A 16597-nucleotide genomic window follows, 5' to 3' on the forward strand; every position below is an offset into this window, starting at 1 on the left:
TTTGGTGCGATTCGATATTTCGGCGTTGTTTGATGTGATTTGAGACCTTGAGCGAGTCCGTGATAGGTTATATGACTTCTTTGTGTGTTTGGACGGGGTCCCGGGGGCCTCGGGTGTGTTCCGGGTCATTTTCCCTTGTTTTTGAACTGCTGTTTTCTGCTTCTGGTATCCTCTTTCGCGATCGCGAACCGCCTTCCGCGTTCGCGAAGCTTTGTTGCTGACCACCTGAAAATCCTTCTTCGCGTTCGCGTTTTGAGCCTCGTGTTCGCGAAGCTCTGCTTCATCCCTCGTCGTGTTCGTTTCCCCCGCTCATGCGTTCGCGTAGCTATGTTGTTCCACTCTTCGCGTTCGCGTACTAGTTCACGCGTTCGAGAAGAGCAATCTCTGGTCCATAATATTTTCCTTCTTTGCGTTCGCAAGCGTGCTGTCGCGTTTGCGAAGCACAACTGGGCAGCCTACATTTTTTTCTTCACAAACGCGATACTTCCTCCGCGTTCGCGATGCTTTAATACCTGGGCAGAATAAATAGTACTCTATTCCGAGGGTTTGCCATTTTCACCATTTTTGGAGTTCTAGAGCTCGGTTTTGGGCGATTCTTTGTGGAGTTTTCAAGCAAAACAATTGGGTAAGTGTTATTCACCTGGAATTGATTATATTCCATGAATTTATCTTTATTTTTATCATTTAATTTGTGATTTGGGTTGAGTAAAATGTTGGTTTTTGAAGAAAATTCCTAAGATGAAAAATCGTGATTTGAGGGACCAAATGGTATCGAAATTTAATAAATTTTGTATGGTTGAACTCATATTGGAATGGGTATTTGGATTTTGTAAAATTTGTCGGGTTTCGAGCCGCGGGCCCGGGGGTCAACTTTTGGACCAATTTTTGGATTTTGTTAAAGATTGAGACTTTATGATCTGGAATAGTTTCTTATGTGTTTTATTTGTGCTTTGAAGTTAATTTGGTTAGATTTGAGAAGTCTGGAGGTCAATTCACCGAGAAGTGCATTTAGAGTATCGGTTTGTCGTCTTTGAGGTAAATATCTTGCCTAACCTTGTGTGGGGGACTTCCACTTAGGAATTGAGTTTTCTATGCTAATTGTAGTCTGTGCATGCGAGGTGACGAGTGTGTGCTCGGACTTATTTGTGGGAAATATGCTCTAGGGTTCTTAAGTTCTTATGTTCAATATATGAAGAGTATTCCATTAGGATTGAGTTTAACAATTGCTTAATTGTCTCTATATGCTCCATATGATGTTGCTAGCTTTCCTTGAATTCCTACCTGTTGCATTGACCCTTAATTGCCTTAGTTGAAGTGATCGCCTTCCTTATTGTTTTGATACTTCTTGATTGTGAGTTCCTCTATGACTTCGTACAAATAGGTTACATGCCCAATTGTTGTGATTACCGGTGTAGTTATCACGTGCTTGTTATGTCTTGTTATTTAGTTGAGGTTTCATTGTGAAGTTAATTATCGGTACAAATTTGGTTATAGCTGATTCCCTTGCCGTGACATATTTAATCCTTACCGTTGGTTCCCTTGTCGGGATGTGTTTACTCTTGTTGTTGACTCCTTTGCCGAGATATGGTTGTTTCCTTATTATTCCCTTGTCGGGATTTTTTTGTGATTAGTATTGATTGTATATTAAATGGATCGGGTTGCACGCCACAACAATATTATATGGATCGGGTTGCACACTGCAATAATATTATGTGGATCGGGTTGCACGCCGCAACAATATTAAATGGATCGGGTTGCACGCCGCAATAGTACTATATGATTGAGATCGGGTTGCACGCCGCAATAGTACTATATAATTGGGATCGGGTTGCGCGCCACAACTAGAAAGAATAAAAGTGAATATTGACTCTTATGGCGAGAACAAGAGTAAAAGCACGAAGGTTGGTGTCGTGCACTTTCTGCTGTTGTGTTTATTTGTTGTTATCAATCCACGTGTTTAAACTGTTTAAATTCCTTTATTGATGTGATCCTTTGTGTTAGAACCTACAATATTTTCAATACCTCACCGTATTTGTGTGTGTGTGTATATATATATATATACACCAATACTTCAAACTTCAATAATTGTTACAGCCGTAATTCAATTAGTTTCTCAATTATACCCCTTAAACCGTTTGTGGTCGTATTTTACTTAAGAAGGAATTTCTACTAAGTTTTAAGTTATTAAATCTCATGTTAAAGGTAATAATCCATTCAATATTGTATTTTTAAATTAAAAGGGGTACTTTCTTTACTCAAATGATTTCAAAAGAAACAAATTTCACCTTTTCTTGCTAGCTTTCCCAATTAGTTTAGGAATTGAAATTTTACTGATATTAGGTAAACGAGACTTCTTGGACATATTGAGTGCATTATGCGAACATTATGTATTGTATAGCATGTGGATTCTGCTGTTAAAAGCGAAATGGAAAAGATGGGGGCACAAGGTGCCATGTGTGCGGAAGATTCGAAAGTGAAGATTATGATATGAGAAATTGAGAATTGAGATGATCGGGATTGTGTATTAGACATGATGTGATTGATTGAGTGGGAAATTCCTTCTTTAATTGAATACACTTTTACTTGTCTTTGTTCTTGTTATGTCAGTGTTGCTTTACTTGGTTATCTGATTTACTTGGTTATCGTTTGTTACTACCCACGTTCTCCTTTATTGTTCTTACTGTTGTATTTGATTTCTTTCTGCTGTTAATATTATCTCGTTATCTTTATCGCGATATTTTATTATCATATCCTGTTCATTTCATTTGACCAGTAGGTATCTTGACTGTTCCTCGTCACTACCCCACCGAGGTTAGTGTTGATACTTACTGGGCACCACCGTGGTGTGCTCATACTACACTTCTGTACATTTTTGTGTACAGATCCGGGTATTGATCGATAGTAGCTGTGCGGGTCGTCGTGGTGGAGACTCACGGTAACCTGTTGCTGCGTTCGCAGGCCTCAGAGTCACTTTCGTTTGTATTTACGTTCCATTGATTCCTTCTCGTTCTGGAACCGTGTTGTATTTATTTTGTATAATTACTTTTAGAAATGCTTATGACTTGTACCACCAGTTTTGGGAATTGTGATTTATTGAGAGTTATTTAATTTGAAATTAGTAAATATAAATGTTATTTCTGTAAATGTTAGGCTTATCTAGTTTAGAGACTAGGTGCCATCACGATTCCTTCGGAGAGATTTTGGATCGTGACAAAAAGTCGGAAGCCGATCCCCAATATTTTAATGAATTTTATTGAGAAAATTCAATTGGTGCATTTTTTTATAGTTTAAAAGAAAGAAAACATGATTAAATGTTATTGTTAACGGCCGCCGTTAATCCTTATCAGCCACTTTTAATTCTTGTGGCAAGTATAGGATATGAAATGCATCTTAGTCGTGAGTTAGTTTATGATACACATGGAGTGAATCTGAAGGTCCATTGAAGATTACTTGACAAAATTCTACTGGACTGGATCTTTTTCCGTCTGGGAAACCGCAGGGCTAGATACTCCTAGTCAATCACCTACCCCCTTTTTATTATTTTTTTGGATTATGGAAAATTCACAACTAGGTTCGATGAACCTTCCTTGATTCAAACTGGTCATCTTCGTCTAATTTCTTTATTTTAATATATCGGATTAGGGGTGGCAAATAGACGGATCAGATTGGATATGAGACGTATCGAAAATGAGTATTGAAAGAACGGATAAATTATCCGATCCGACTCATATTTAATACGAATAAAAAAGGAGTTAACCGATGGATAATATGAGTAATCATATTATCAATGGCTTCTTGAATATGATTACTCTGGGGAAAATTCATAGTATCCCAAACTTGAAGAACACTCAATTTGAGGCTTAACAAATATAAAAGTTAAACACATTAATTATCTATTTTCTAAATGAATTATACGGTTCTTATCCATATTTGATCCATTTTTAAAAAGTTCTCTATCCAACCATTTTTTTTAGTAATATGGGTGATTAACTATTTTATATCACAATTGTCCAGCTAGTTTTCCTTTTTTTCCCTTTTCAAGAAAGAATCTTAGATGGGCGAACCGCAATAGTATGGGGCCGCGGGAAGAACATAATTGTAAGAAGACAACTACTAAAACTTAGATTTGTAAAAATAAATGATGAAAAACTCAATCTAGTACTAGTGGATAATATTTTATTTACAGGTATTAAACCCTATCCTATATTGAACTCTGCACGTTATTTCCACGATACATCCATAGAATATGTTTTTGTAGTTGATTAATTTGAAGCCAAGATTTGTCGTTGGTTAGCTTTTTGATCATATAAAATCCCCCTTGAAGTTGAAGGCTTCTTAGTTAGTATCAAAACAAAATGGCAAGTTTAGTAGGAGGGGGAGACAAATACAGAGATTACTTGAGTGAAGAAGAGGTTAAAAACACCAAATGGAGAAATGGTCCTCCTACCTATGATGTCGTCGATAAGCTCTTTGAACAAGAAAGAACTCATGTATCTTCTCTTTTTTCAATACATCTTAGATACTCTTTTGATTGATTCCAAGAATGTCTCGAGATTTAAGATGATATAACTAGTAAATATGTTCTTCCTTATGCTTATTATTGTACAAGTAGCTACTTGATTTACTATGAACTTTCACTGTCATCCGACTTTAACAAGAGATCTAATAGGGTGATTGGTTCATGTGTTATTTGTTTATTTTAGTTTTTTCAGTAAAAAGTGAATTACCACGTTTAAAGAAAAAAATAATCATTCATTAGTACCCAAATTTAGAAGTTTAACATTATAATAGAAAGTGGATTTACCTCTTTACTACTTAGGTATGGCCTGAAGGATCACTTGAAGAGAAAGTGCAGAGGCTGTTGAAGACTTGGGAAATGGAAATAGTCCACAAGGCAGATCCTAATGACTTCAAAACTGTTGATCCAACTAAGTTCAAGATTAGTATCAATGGTATACTTCTGTCACAGTTTCTCTTATTGTTAAAATATTAGTCGTACCTAATTGTAACCCTTTATTTCTTAATTGAGCACTATATTGTCCATGAGGAGAAGGGGTAGGTGTGATTTTCTTTTCCTTGTTCCTTTATTGCTGTGTCTTTCAACCCAATGATTTCCCTAAATACATTATGAATTTAACTTGTATACACTAACAATATAAAGAATTTAATAGGCAGGAAAGGGTTGACACCGGTAGAATCTGCAAAGCTCGGTGGTAGCTATAACATATTCCTTCAAACATCATTGCCAGAGAGTGTTCGAGTCTACAACCCTGATGAGGAAACATTTGAATCATCACAGAAAGTTTTCAGATCCATATTTTTACGAGGATTCGCGATTGAAATCCTTCATGTTTATTCAGGACCACCAGAAATAGTGTACAAATTTAGGCATTGGGGTCACATGGAAGGTCCATTTAAAGGGCATGCTGCTACTGGTGAACTTGTAGAGCTCTTTGGGATTGGCACTTTTGAAGTACTTACCAGAAACCATCTTCATTTTTAAGTCTTTATGCTATTTATTCCTTTTTAATAGTAATATTTTGTGAAATAATTGAATGATTTTTGAAACAGTTGGACAAAGAGAGTAACAAGATCGTTAAGGCAGAGATGTTCTTTGATAGAGGAGAATTGCTTGGAGGCCTTGTGAAAGGAGAAAGCAATGGTGAATTGGCATTGGCTGCTTCAAAATGTCCTTTCATGAAATAAGATCCATCATTTGCATTTAGTTGGAAAAATTTGTTGTTCTAGTAAGAGGTTCAGAAGTGTATTTTTCACTTTGAAGACTATTGTTTCTTCAATATCTCAAATAAAGTGTGATGAAAAGGATGACGGCCAAGTTGCTTTCGATATAAGGATCTTACTGGGACTCTGTTCTGACCAGTTCTTCTCCTTTTAAAGCGGCTTAATTCCTTTTATATTTGTGAAAAATGGTCTCCGCAAGTTAAAAAATCTTGTTCTGAAAATCCAATTGCAGACCGATGCAGATGCCTAAACCTCTTCGCCTTGAAATCATAACTACAACCTGAGTGGTTGTTAAAGTTAGGACTGTAAATATATGTGACACATCTACTTCTACAGGAACATTCGTATCACATTCATCATAGATTAACTACTTAAAGTTAAAACCACAGAAACTTAACATTATCAAGCAGTAGATATATTGCAGACAATGGAGAAGCAACTTTGAGGCTTTCAAGAGATGCGACACTATCAATATCATAGGTATTAAAAGGGAAATATAAGTAGTTATATGGTGTAAAGCTAAAATTATACAGTAGCATATAGCCCAAAGATGCAAGAAATATTGTGAAGTGTACACCAAAGCATTTTACATCACATGATTAATATAAGATTCTGAAAGGCCAGGAGAAGATACAAGAGAGTAGTGTTTCAGATTTCTTGCTACATATTACCAGAACCTACAATCTAGAAAAGCTGGTTTAGATTATTATACAGCATAGTCCTAGCCTCAACTTTTGATAGTTCAGTTTCTCTTTATAAGCTAAATAAAATATCTAGTCTTTTTCAATATGTCTTACCTAAAGGGCAGCTCGGTGCACGAAGCATCCCACGTTCATGCAGAGTCTGGGGAAAGGCCGGACCTCAAAGGGGGGAGGGGTAATGTAGAAAGCCTACCCTGATGCAAACATGAGATTCCACAGCTCGAACGCATAGCCACAAAGAGTGATCCTTGGCTGTTCCAGTTTTAGTTACATATGGAAGCATAGTAGTAATAGTACCAGGATAGTTTGAAAATGATGTTCTGTGTTGACTTTGATGAAGAGAAAGCAATAGCTAATAGAGGTGTGTAACCTTGACTCTTACTTGCTATATGTTATGTCGAATAAGCATAAGGCAAGGGAATCATCAATGTTTCTCAGACTTATGGTGCATTTATAGGCAAAGGCATCAAGTCATCTTTTACCAGTTCCATTTCATCTATGGAAAGAATATGCATTCCATTTCATCTATCTCCGTCATACTTAGTAATTCATTTTATTTGTATATTTGTGATTGTGGCCATTATGACATGGTTAGGTGACAATTTTCTAAGGATTCTTGAAAACTACCAAATTGTGTATCTTTCTAAGGTTACCCCTTCTTATAATGACTATGCATATAACACTATTCTGGCCTGGTCTGCTATGAACTCATAATCTTGGCATTGACTCGATCATCAGATTATAAGTTCATAGCTGTAGCTCATTCCCATTTTGGACGGAACAAATCTACAATTCTTTGGCGCTCTACATAGAGCATACTATTCACTATGATAGTTCCTAATATAGTAAGTAATTAATACCTATTTTTGACAGGTGAATTACATACTAGGAGATAACCCTATGAAGATGAGTTATGTGGTGGGATATGGTGATACCTATCCGGTTCATGTTCACCATCGAGCTGCATCGATACCTTGGGATGGGAAACGACGTACATGTGCAGAAGAAAATCAATGGCTGTATTCGAAAAGGGAAATCCAAATACCATTTTGGGAGCAATGGTTGCAGGACCAAATAGAGATGATATATTTTCGGACGAGAGAACTCAACCATGGTTCACAGAGCCAAGTATAACAAGTAATGCCGGTCTAGTAGCAGCACTGATTGCAATTCATGATCCTCCCACTGGTTTTGCTAATTTAAATGGAGTTAATTTAGGAATAGACAAGAGTGGTATGTTTGAAAATGTAAAAGAATTTTCTTAGAGCATCTTGGGAAAAAACTAAGATATAATAATTAGGTGAAAAAGGAAAAGATCATTACTGTGTACAAGTCAGCGACTAGTTTATAAGCTAATTATTGTTTATTTGAATTTTAGCTTTTTTAGATACAAAGTTATTAATAATTTTTTCTTATAATCAATAACTCCGAATATTGACAATATAGCTAATCTATTTAATGCTTCTTGTGATATTGTTGTTCTTAGGTAAGTTTTTATCAATTTTAATTTTGAAAATTTCTTTCCGCTGAAGCAACGGTAACATGAGTTATGAACATTATTCCATAAGCAATTCAGGCATATGGAAAAAAATTAAATCTTTTTATTTGATTAAGTGTATCAATTAAACTATTATCTTCTAATTGTACTATTTTTCTTAATAATTTAAATTCAGAAAATAAATCTAAACCATCAATATCAAATTGATTATTATGCTTTAAGGAACATTCAAGATTAAGACAATATTTTTTCAAATTTCTAACATCTAGTGATCTTAGTTTTTATTGCCAAATAGAAAACTAAAGATATTTTCATATGCTTCGAATTGTTCAAATCTATTTTGAAGTGAAAAAAATAGTCTTGTCTATTATGTATAAAAGTAATCAACTCTAAATGACTCTTTGAAAGATTTTGAGATTTCATTATCAACATTCACATCAAATTGTTACTCCCTATATATCACACGTTTTCTTACGAAATTCGGGTTCGATATTTATTTCAAGTGCAATTTCCTTGGTAGAAATCATAGCTGTTGCAAATCCTTCTTCTCTATATTTGTTAAAAAAAAAATCAAACTTTTTCACTTTACATAACTCTTTTTAAACTTATACATAGTATATTATGTGTAATAAAAAAATGGGCCCCACAAATATGGAGCCTAAAACGATTGCTTTATGAAAGGGCTGCCCCGGGGGTTGTATTGATTCCAATTAGTTTATTAATTGTCGGTTCTATAAATCGAGCGCTTATCAGTGTAACTCAAATAATTTAGGAATAGACAAGAGTGGTATGTTTGAAAATGTAAAAGAATTTTCTCAGAGCATATTGGGAAAAAACTAAGATATAATAATTAGGTGAAAAAGGAAAAGATCATTACTGTGTACAAGTCAGTGACTAGTTACCATTTTCTTGACCTTGTTTATTAGTTCATAAGCACAAATAGTTACCATAATCTCTATCAAAGACATCAGATCATGATTTCTTCTTTTTCTTTTCATTTTTAGAGTTTAGGATATCATCCCAGAATGTTATCTTTTTCCTATGCTCTCTGCTTTCTCCACCCTGTTTTTCTTTGGAAAAATGAGAATTTGTTTTAATTAAACATCGCATGATAAGGCTACGTACAATAAACCCTTGTGGTCCAGTTATTTTCCGTACCTCGCGCATAACGGACGCTTAATACACCGAGATGCCCTTTTTTTTAAACATCAAACCATTTTCTTAACAATTTACGTGTAAACAATAAATTACGTCGAGAAAATAAAATCAAGACCGAAAATATTGCAACAATCGTAGTATTTAATTTCAAATAATATGAGTGTACAATCTCTATGAATCCTCTGATTCTACTTTTCAACAGTAAATAAAAGAGCCTTCGAGCTTAATCTTGAATTTTATTTTCTTTTAATCCAAGTGCTTGAGGCTCGATCTTGATCTTGGCATATTTTTAATCCAAAGGCTTGCAGCTTGTTGATAATAGGCTAGATTCATGTAGTTTGGCGACTATTTATGACTCAACTTGATGATGCTTCACTGTTCTAGGATAGTTAAATGACGATAAATTGGCTCTAATAGTGAATTTCATGTTTTGCATGAGCGAGTTGCATTTATGAGGACTTGGGACAATGTTTGAAGCTAAATTAAAGCAAGGGAAATCCCTCGGAGCTGAGTACGTGTGAAAGAAGAGAGAACAGAAGTGAAAAAAGGTTGACCACCTTAGCGCGGCCATTAGCGCGACCGCGCTAGCCCAGGAATTCGAGGCAGAATACTATGCCATATGCGCGGCCATTAGCGCGGGCACGAACGCGGCCGTGCTAGTCCAATTCGGATTATATAGTTTCAGGGGTAAACTTGGAAGTTCGGGGGTAATTCCACTTAACCTATAAGAGGTCCAGCTTGCCCAAAGGGACATTATCAAGGTTTTTACAGCTTAGTTGAAGGCAAAGAGAGGCAAGAGGCAAGGAGGATAATTCAACATCGAGTTCTTCCTTTTGTATTTTACCATTTATGATGAATTTTGCCGTTGTTAGTATGAATACGATTATGAGTTGCTAATTATTTAGTCTAGGGTTTTGATAGAACCTGTTGAAAGATGAACCTCGTGTTATGTTAATATAGTTTGCCCAGTTTAATCTCTATTTGTTCAACTACGTTCTTGTTGTAGTTAATTGATAGGATCCTCAATTAGTTGTGCCTATTTAGTATGTATTACTCGGGAGAGAGTGTATATTTGGGTAATTGTTGAACAACATCACTCCCAAAATATATGAGGAATCAATAACCGAGGGTTTAAAGGTGGGATTAGGGATAACGAAACCTTGGGTGCGATCTAAAGTGAGCTGTAATAAAAGCCAGCTAGCGTAATTCAGGAGAGTGTGTCTAGTAAATTATCGTGATTACTCGGGAGAGATTTACGATAATAAGAGTGCTCATGATCGATAGAGATGATTAGGAAAATCTATGCGAAATATAACAGGAAGGGATTCCATCAATAAGGGAAATCACAACCTTAGATCCTTCTCTTACTTGCATACAACCAGTCATAGTTAGCTTTTAGTTTACTTGCTTTCATTTAGTTATAGTTAGTAAAAACATCTCTAATTGTTATTCAAAATATCTGAAAAGTTGATTACGAAGAATTCAATGAGTCTGACAAGAGTAATTGGTAGGTTAATTCCCTGTGGGATTCGACTCTGGGCTAAATACTCGGATTATATTTGTAACGACTGCTTGTCCTTTTTATAAGGCATAGTTGGGCGTGATCAAATTTTGGTGCCGTTTTCGGGGAATTAACGGTGTTATCAATTACAGTTGAAAGAAATACAAACATTCTTAGTATAGTCAGTTTTCTTTATTTTCAATTTACACATTGAAATTTTAACGTTTGTTGACTTGGTTGTACAGGTGCATGCCTAGAAACTCATCGAGAACTGGTGAAATATTTGAAGCATTATCAGATCCCGAGAAAGTTTTCAAGGCCTTAAATCGGGCCAAACGGAAAAACAAACAACAACAATCAACTGAACAACTCGAACCAGACATGGGGGATAACGTGTTAGACCCAGTTGCGCCAGTAGCGCCAGTGCCACCTCTTGTGCCAGAGGCTACGCTATATGACTGGGCACAACCCACAATAGAGCAATTTGGCCACAACGATATTAGTCCCGCAAATACAGGCCGAATCTTTTCAAATCACGAACAACATGCTGCACTTGTTACAAAACAAGGGACTATTTTTGGGGTCATACATTGAAGATCCTCAGTAGCACTTGAAGAATTTCCTGTCAATCTGCAAAACTCAAAGGTAGCCCAACGTAACTCAGGAAGCAATAAAGCTATTGTTGTTTCCATTCTCAGTGACAGGAGCTGCCCAAACCTAGCTAAACTCACTCCCCATTAATTCCATCACAAATTGGGAGGAGTTAGTCAAGCAATTTGTGAATAAGTTTCATCCACCCAACAAGACTGCTCGGCAAATTGATGAAATTTTGAGCTTCAAACAGAAATCAATGGAAACACTGCAAGAAACATGGGAACGATTCAAAGGGATGTTGGTTATATATCCGCACCATGGTATTCCAGATCAGATGTTAGGGAAACGGTTTTACATGGGTTTGACAAATAGCGTGAAGGCTAATGTTGATGTTTCACCTGGTGGAGCATTCTTGAGCAAAACATGGAGAGAAAGCCAGAGCCTACTTGACAAGATGGCACAAAATTCGAGGTAGACAACCAGGAATGCACCTATCACTTCAGTAGTTCACTCAGTGCCCTTAGATCCATCCAACACTCTTGCTGAAAATATGGCCACATTAATGACACAGATGAGTATACTCACCAAAAAAGTGGAAGAGTCAGGGAAGAAGCAGCAGGTACACATTATTGATACTATCAATGAGGGCTTATGCACATCTTGCATTAGTCAGCCAATTGGTAACCAATGGAATGCAGAAAGTGATCATCATCACTACCCTGAGGACATGAATTATGTGTCTAATTATGGAGGCCAGAGATAGGGTGGTCAAAATTAGGGCCAACAGAATCAGCCATATAGGCCAGTCCAGCCACATCTCAACAATGGAAATATGGGCGGTATGTGACCTCACAATAATATGGCGCCCTACCAATGGCCACAAGGATACAACAATCAAAATCAGCAGCAGGGTTTTCATCCTCCTCAGCAGCAACATGGTGGGAGACAGGAAGATGGGTTGGCTAGACTCGAGGCAATGATGAAGCATGTTATTGGGTCAAATGCAAAAATGAGTGAAAGGGTAGATGCACATGAGTCAGCTATAAAGAATATTTAAGCGCAGATGGGCCAAATTTCGATGTCTTTGAATAATCGTCCTCATAGGACATTACCTGCAGACACTCGGATAAATCCAAAAGATCAAGGCCCTAAGCAGCTGATGGCAGTGAGTCTACGTAATGGCAGAGACTTAGACTTGGAGCAATAGAGGGATCAAAAAAGCAGACAGGCTGAGACACTTGTACCAGTGCCCATTGAGCTAGATGATTCAATGAAACTGACAGAGGTGACAGTACAACCTGCTCAGGAAGAAACAACACACAGATTGAGGCTGAGAATGAAGCTAAGACAGCCCATGAACCGGTAGTTGAGGTGGTGTCTGACAAAGAGAATACCCAAATCATTGGGAAGAAGAGACCTCCAGCACCATTCCCACAAAGACTGGCCAAATACCAGAAAGAGGAACAATACAAGAATTCTTGGAGATGCTGAAATAAATCCAGGTAAATATTCCATTGATAGATGCTTTGAAGGAGATGCCTGGTTATGCAAAAATGATGAAGGACTTGATGTCCCAAAAATTTGATTTCCAAGACTTGGCCACAATGACTCTAACTCAGACCTGCAGTGCTGTGGTGACTAGACGGGTTGTTAAGAAGTTGTCTGACCCAGGGAGTTTCACAATTCCCTGCACCATTGGTAACTTTTCTTTTCCAAGGCACTTTATGATTTGGGGGCTAGCATAAATCTTATGCCCCTGGCGATCTATAAGAGGTTGGGGATTGGAAGAGCTAGACCCACTTCTATGTTGTTACAACTAGCTGACAGGACCGTGAAAAGACCTTGTGGTATCTTGGATGACGTGTTGATTCAGGTAGGGAAATTTGTGTTCCTTGCAGATTTTGTGATTCTAGATTTCAAGGTGGATGAAGAAATTCCCATAATTTTGAGAATGCCGTTCTTGGCCACAGAGAGAGCTCTCATTGATTGTGAAATTGGGGAGCTCAAGATGAGGTTGAACGATGAGGAGATAACATTCAATGTATAGAAATCTATGAGGCGACCAAGTGCATTCGCCAATTGCTCTCTTATTGATGCCATGGATGTAATCGTAGAAGCAGATGATGAGACGTTGACTATTGAGGATCCTCTTGCTACTTGTCTTATAAATTTAGATGAGGTGAATGGGGAAGAATTGGCAGAATGGGTGCTGGCTCTAGAGGGTAGAGGGTTTTGGTATAGAACACTTGAATTCGAGCCCCTGCATTTTGAAAACAGAGAAACTCCTCCAGCCAAGCCATCCATAGAAGAACCACCAAAGCTGGAGTTGAACCACTGTCCGCCCAGCTCAGGTATGAGTTCCTATGACCTAAATCCACTATTATCTCATCTAGTTTGTTAGATGTGCAGGCACAACAACTTTTGCAGGTACTCAAGGAGTGCAAGACCGCTATTGGGTGGACCATGGAAGACATTAAGGGGATCAACCCGACATATTGTATGCATAAAATTCTACTGGAAGAGGGGCACAAACCTTCCAGGGAGCACCAAAGAAGACCGAACCCCAACATGAAGGAAGTGATGAAGAAAGAGGTGATTAAGTGGTTGGATGCAGGAATCATTTTTCCCATCTCTGACAACACTGGGTTAGCCCGGTGCAATGTTTTTCTAAGAAGGGTGGTATGACGGTGGTAAAAAATGATAACAATGAGCTGATCTCGAAAAGAACCATCATAGGCTAGAAAATTTGTATGGACTATAGGAAATTAAATCTGGCCATCCGGAAAGACCACTTCCCACTTCCCTTCATTGATCAGATGCTTGACAGATTGGCAAGGAGGTCCCACTTCCGTTTTCTGGATGGGTACTCAGGGTACAATAAAATCTCCATTGCACCAGAGGATAGAGAGAAGACCTCCTTCACATGCCCATATGGAATTTATGCTTTTTGGAGGATGCCCTTTGGACTATGCAATGCACCCGCCACATTCCAAAGGTGCATGATGGCCATATTCGCTGACATGGTCGAAAACATAATGGAGGTGTTCATGGATCATTTCTCAGTGGTGGGAAACTCATTCGACGAGTGCCTTATAAATCTGACCCGAGTGTTGAAAAGATGTATTGAGACTAACTTGGTACTTAGTTGGGAAAAGTGCCATTTCATGGTACAAGAGGGAATAGTCTTGGGATACCGGGTATCAAGCAAGGTAATCGAGGTGGATTGTGCTAAAGTTGACATGATAGCAAAGCTTCCACCTCCCACTTCAGTCAAGACAATCAAGAGCTTCCTCGGGCATGCCGGTTTCTACCGGAGATTCATAAAAGACTTCTAAAAAATTGCCAACCCTTTCTGTAAGTTGTTAGAAAAAGATCACTCTTTCTTGTTTTCTGATGATTGCAGGGTAGCATTCAAGGAGTTGAAAAAGTGGCTAGTCACAACACCCATCATTGTTGCCCCCGACTGGGAGCAACCATTTGAACACATATGTGACGCCAGTGACTATGCAGTAGGGGTAGTGTTGGGACAGTGGAAAGACAAGCTAATGCACCTAATTTACTATGCCAGTAGAACATTGAGTGGAGCCCAGCCGAACTACACTGTGACTGAAAAGGAGATGCTGGCTGTGGTGTTTGCATTCGACAAGTTCAGATCAAACCTAATTGGCTCTAAAGTAATTGTATATACTGATCATACAGCTCTCAGGTACTTGATTGAGAAGGAGTCCAAATCGTGCTTGATTCATTAGGTGATGTAACTACAAGAGTTCGACCTGGAGATTCATGACCGTAAGGGCACAGAAAATTAAGTCGTTGATCATCTATCACGACTTAAACGAGCTGAAAACTCAATTGAGGTAGAGGACATTCTGGAAACCTTTCCAGACGAGCAGCTACTCACTATAAGCCTTGAGGAAGTGCCATGGTATGTTGACTTTGCAAATTACCTGGCAAGCGGTATAGCTCCCTATGACATTTCCTCTGTGCAAAAGAAAAAGTTTTATCGTGACTGTCGCATGTATTACTGGGATGAACCTTATCTGTTTCGAATATGTGTTGACAATATGATCCGGAGGTGTGCCCTCGAGATAGAACAATCTTCTATTCTGCATACATGTCACACATCGGCGTATGGCGGGCATTTTGGAGGAGTCAGGACGGCAGCAAAAGTACTAGAAGCCGGGTTCTACTGGCCAATAGTGTTTAAGGATGCACATCAATGGGTGAAGGGCTGTAATGAATGTCAGCGAACTGGGAACATTTCCCGTCGCCATGAAATACCCATGAACCCAATTCAAGAGGTTGAAATGTTCGATGTCTGGGGGATAGACTCCATGTTCTTTGGCAATAAGTACATACTTGTTGCTGTAGATTATGTGTCCAAATGGGTGGAAGCTGCAACACTTCCCACCAATGATGCAAGAGTGGTGGTGGGGTTTTTGAAGAAGAATATATTCACCCGTTTCGGGACCCCAAGAGCTATTATTAGTGAAGGAGGCACTCACTTTTGCAATCGAGCCTTCGAGAAATTTCTAGCAAAGTACGATGTACACCACAAGGTGGCAACCCCGTATCATCCTCAGACCAGTGGACAGGTCGAAGTGTCGAATAGAGAGATAAAGAGTGTACTGACCAAGACTGTAAGCGCCACAAGAACTGATTGGGCAAAAAAGCTAGATGAAGCACTCTGGCCTATAGAAATGCTTTTAAAACACCAATTGGTATGTCACCATATAAGTTGGTGTTCGGGAAGGCCTGTCACTTTCCAGTGGAACTAGAACATAGAGCTTGGTGGGCAATGAAACGGCTAAATTTGGACATTGAGGTTGCGGGAATAACTAGGGTCACAGAATTGCATGAGCTCGACGAGTTCCAATATCTTGCTTTTGAGAGAACAAGGTTGTACAAGGAGAGAATGAAGAGCTTGCACGACAAGAACATTGTTGAGCGAAATTTCAATCCCGGAGACATGGTATTGCTTTATAACTCAAGATTAAGGCTATTTCTGGGTAAACTCACGTCACGATGGTCTGGACCATTTTGAGTGGTCGAAGTATTCCCTTCAGTTGCCGTAGAGATTGCCTCAGAGAAAGACTGTCATACATTTAGAGTCAATGGGCAAATATTGAAACCATATATAGGCATGGATGAACCAAAAGAAGTGTCAGTGATCCATCTGACTGAACCTCAGAGGTCGAGTGAGCCTTAAATGCGCTTATCTGCGTTGTGCCACGACATTAAATTAGGTGCTGCATAAGAGGCAACCCATTGATTTGTTGTAACTATCGTGCCACAACATTAACTAAGGCGCTGGTTGGGAGGCAACCCAATGATAGTGAGTAGTTGTTACTTTTGATTTTGGTAAGTACTAACCAATGTAGGTGAGCTTGGGCAGGTGATAAG

The 16597-nt window shown here is 38.3% G+C and overlaps 1 protein-coding gene across 1 annotated transcript; it reads left to right on the forward strand.

Annotated features, from left to right (window-relative positions):
- Nucleotides 1-4295: 4295 nt before the first annotated feature.
- On the forward strand, nt 4296-5880 carry LOC138868083 (pathogen-related protein-like). The gene is made up of 4 exons (XM_009797600.2): nt 4296-4490; nt 4820-4952; nt 5172-5473; nt 5572-5880. The coding sequence occupies exons 1-4, from the start codon at nt 4356-4358 to the stop codon at nt 5704-5706; spliced, it is 705 nt and encodes a 234-aa protein (XP_009795902.1). The 5' UTR covers nt 4296-4355; the 3' UTR covers nt 5707-5880.
- The last annotated feature ends 10717 nt before the right edge of the window (nt 5881-16597 follow it).

Source organism: Nicotiana sylvestris, chromosome 4, assembly GCF_000393655.2.
Source record: "Nicotiana sylvestris chromosome 4, ASM39365v2, whole genome shotgun sequence".
In the NCBI taxonomy this organism is placed as follows: domain Eukaryota; kingdom Viridiplantae; phylum Streptophyta; class Magnoliopsida; order Solanales; family Solanaceae; genus Nicotiana; species Nicotiana sylvestris.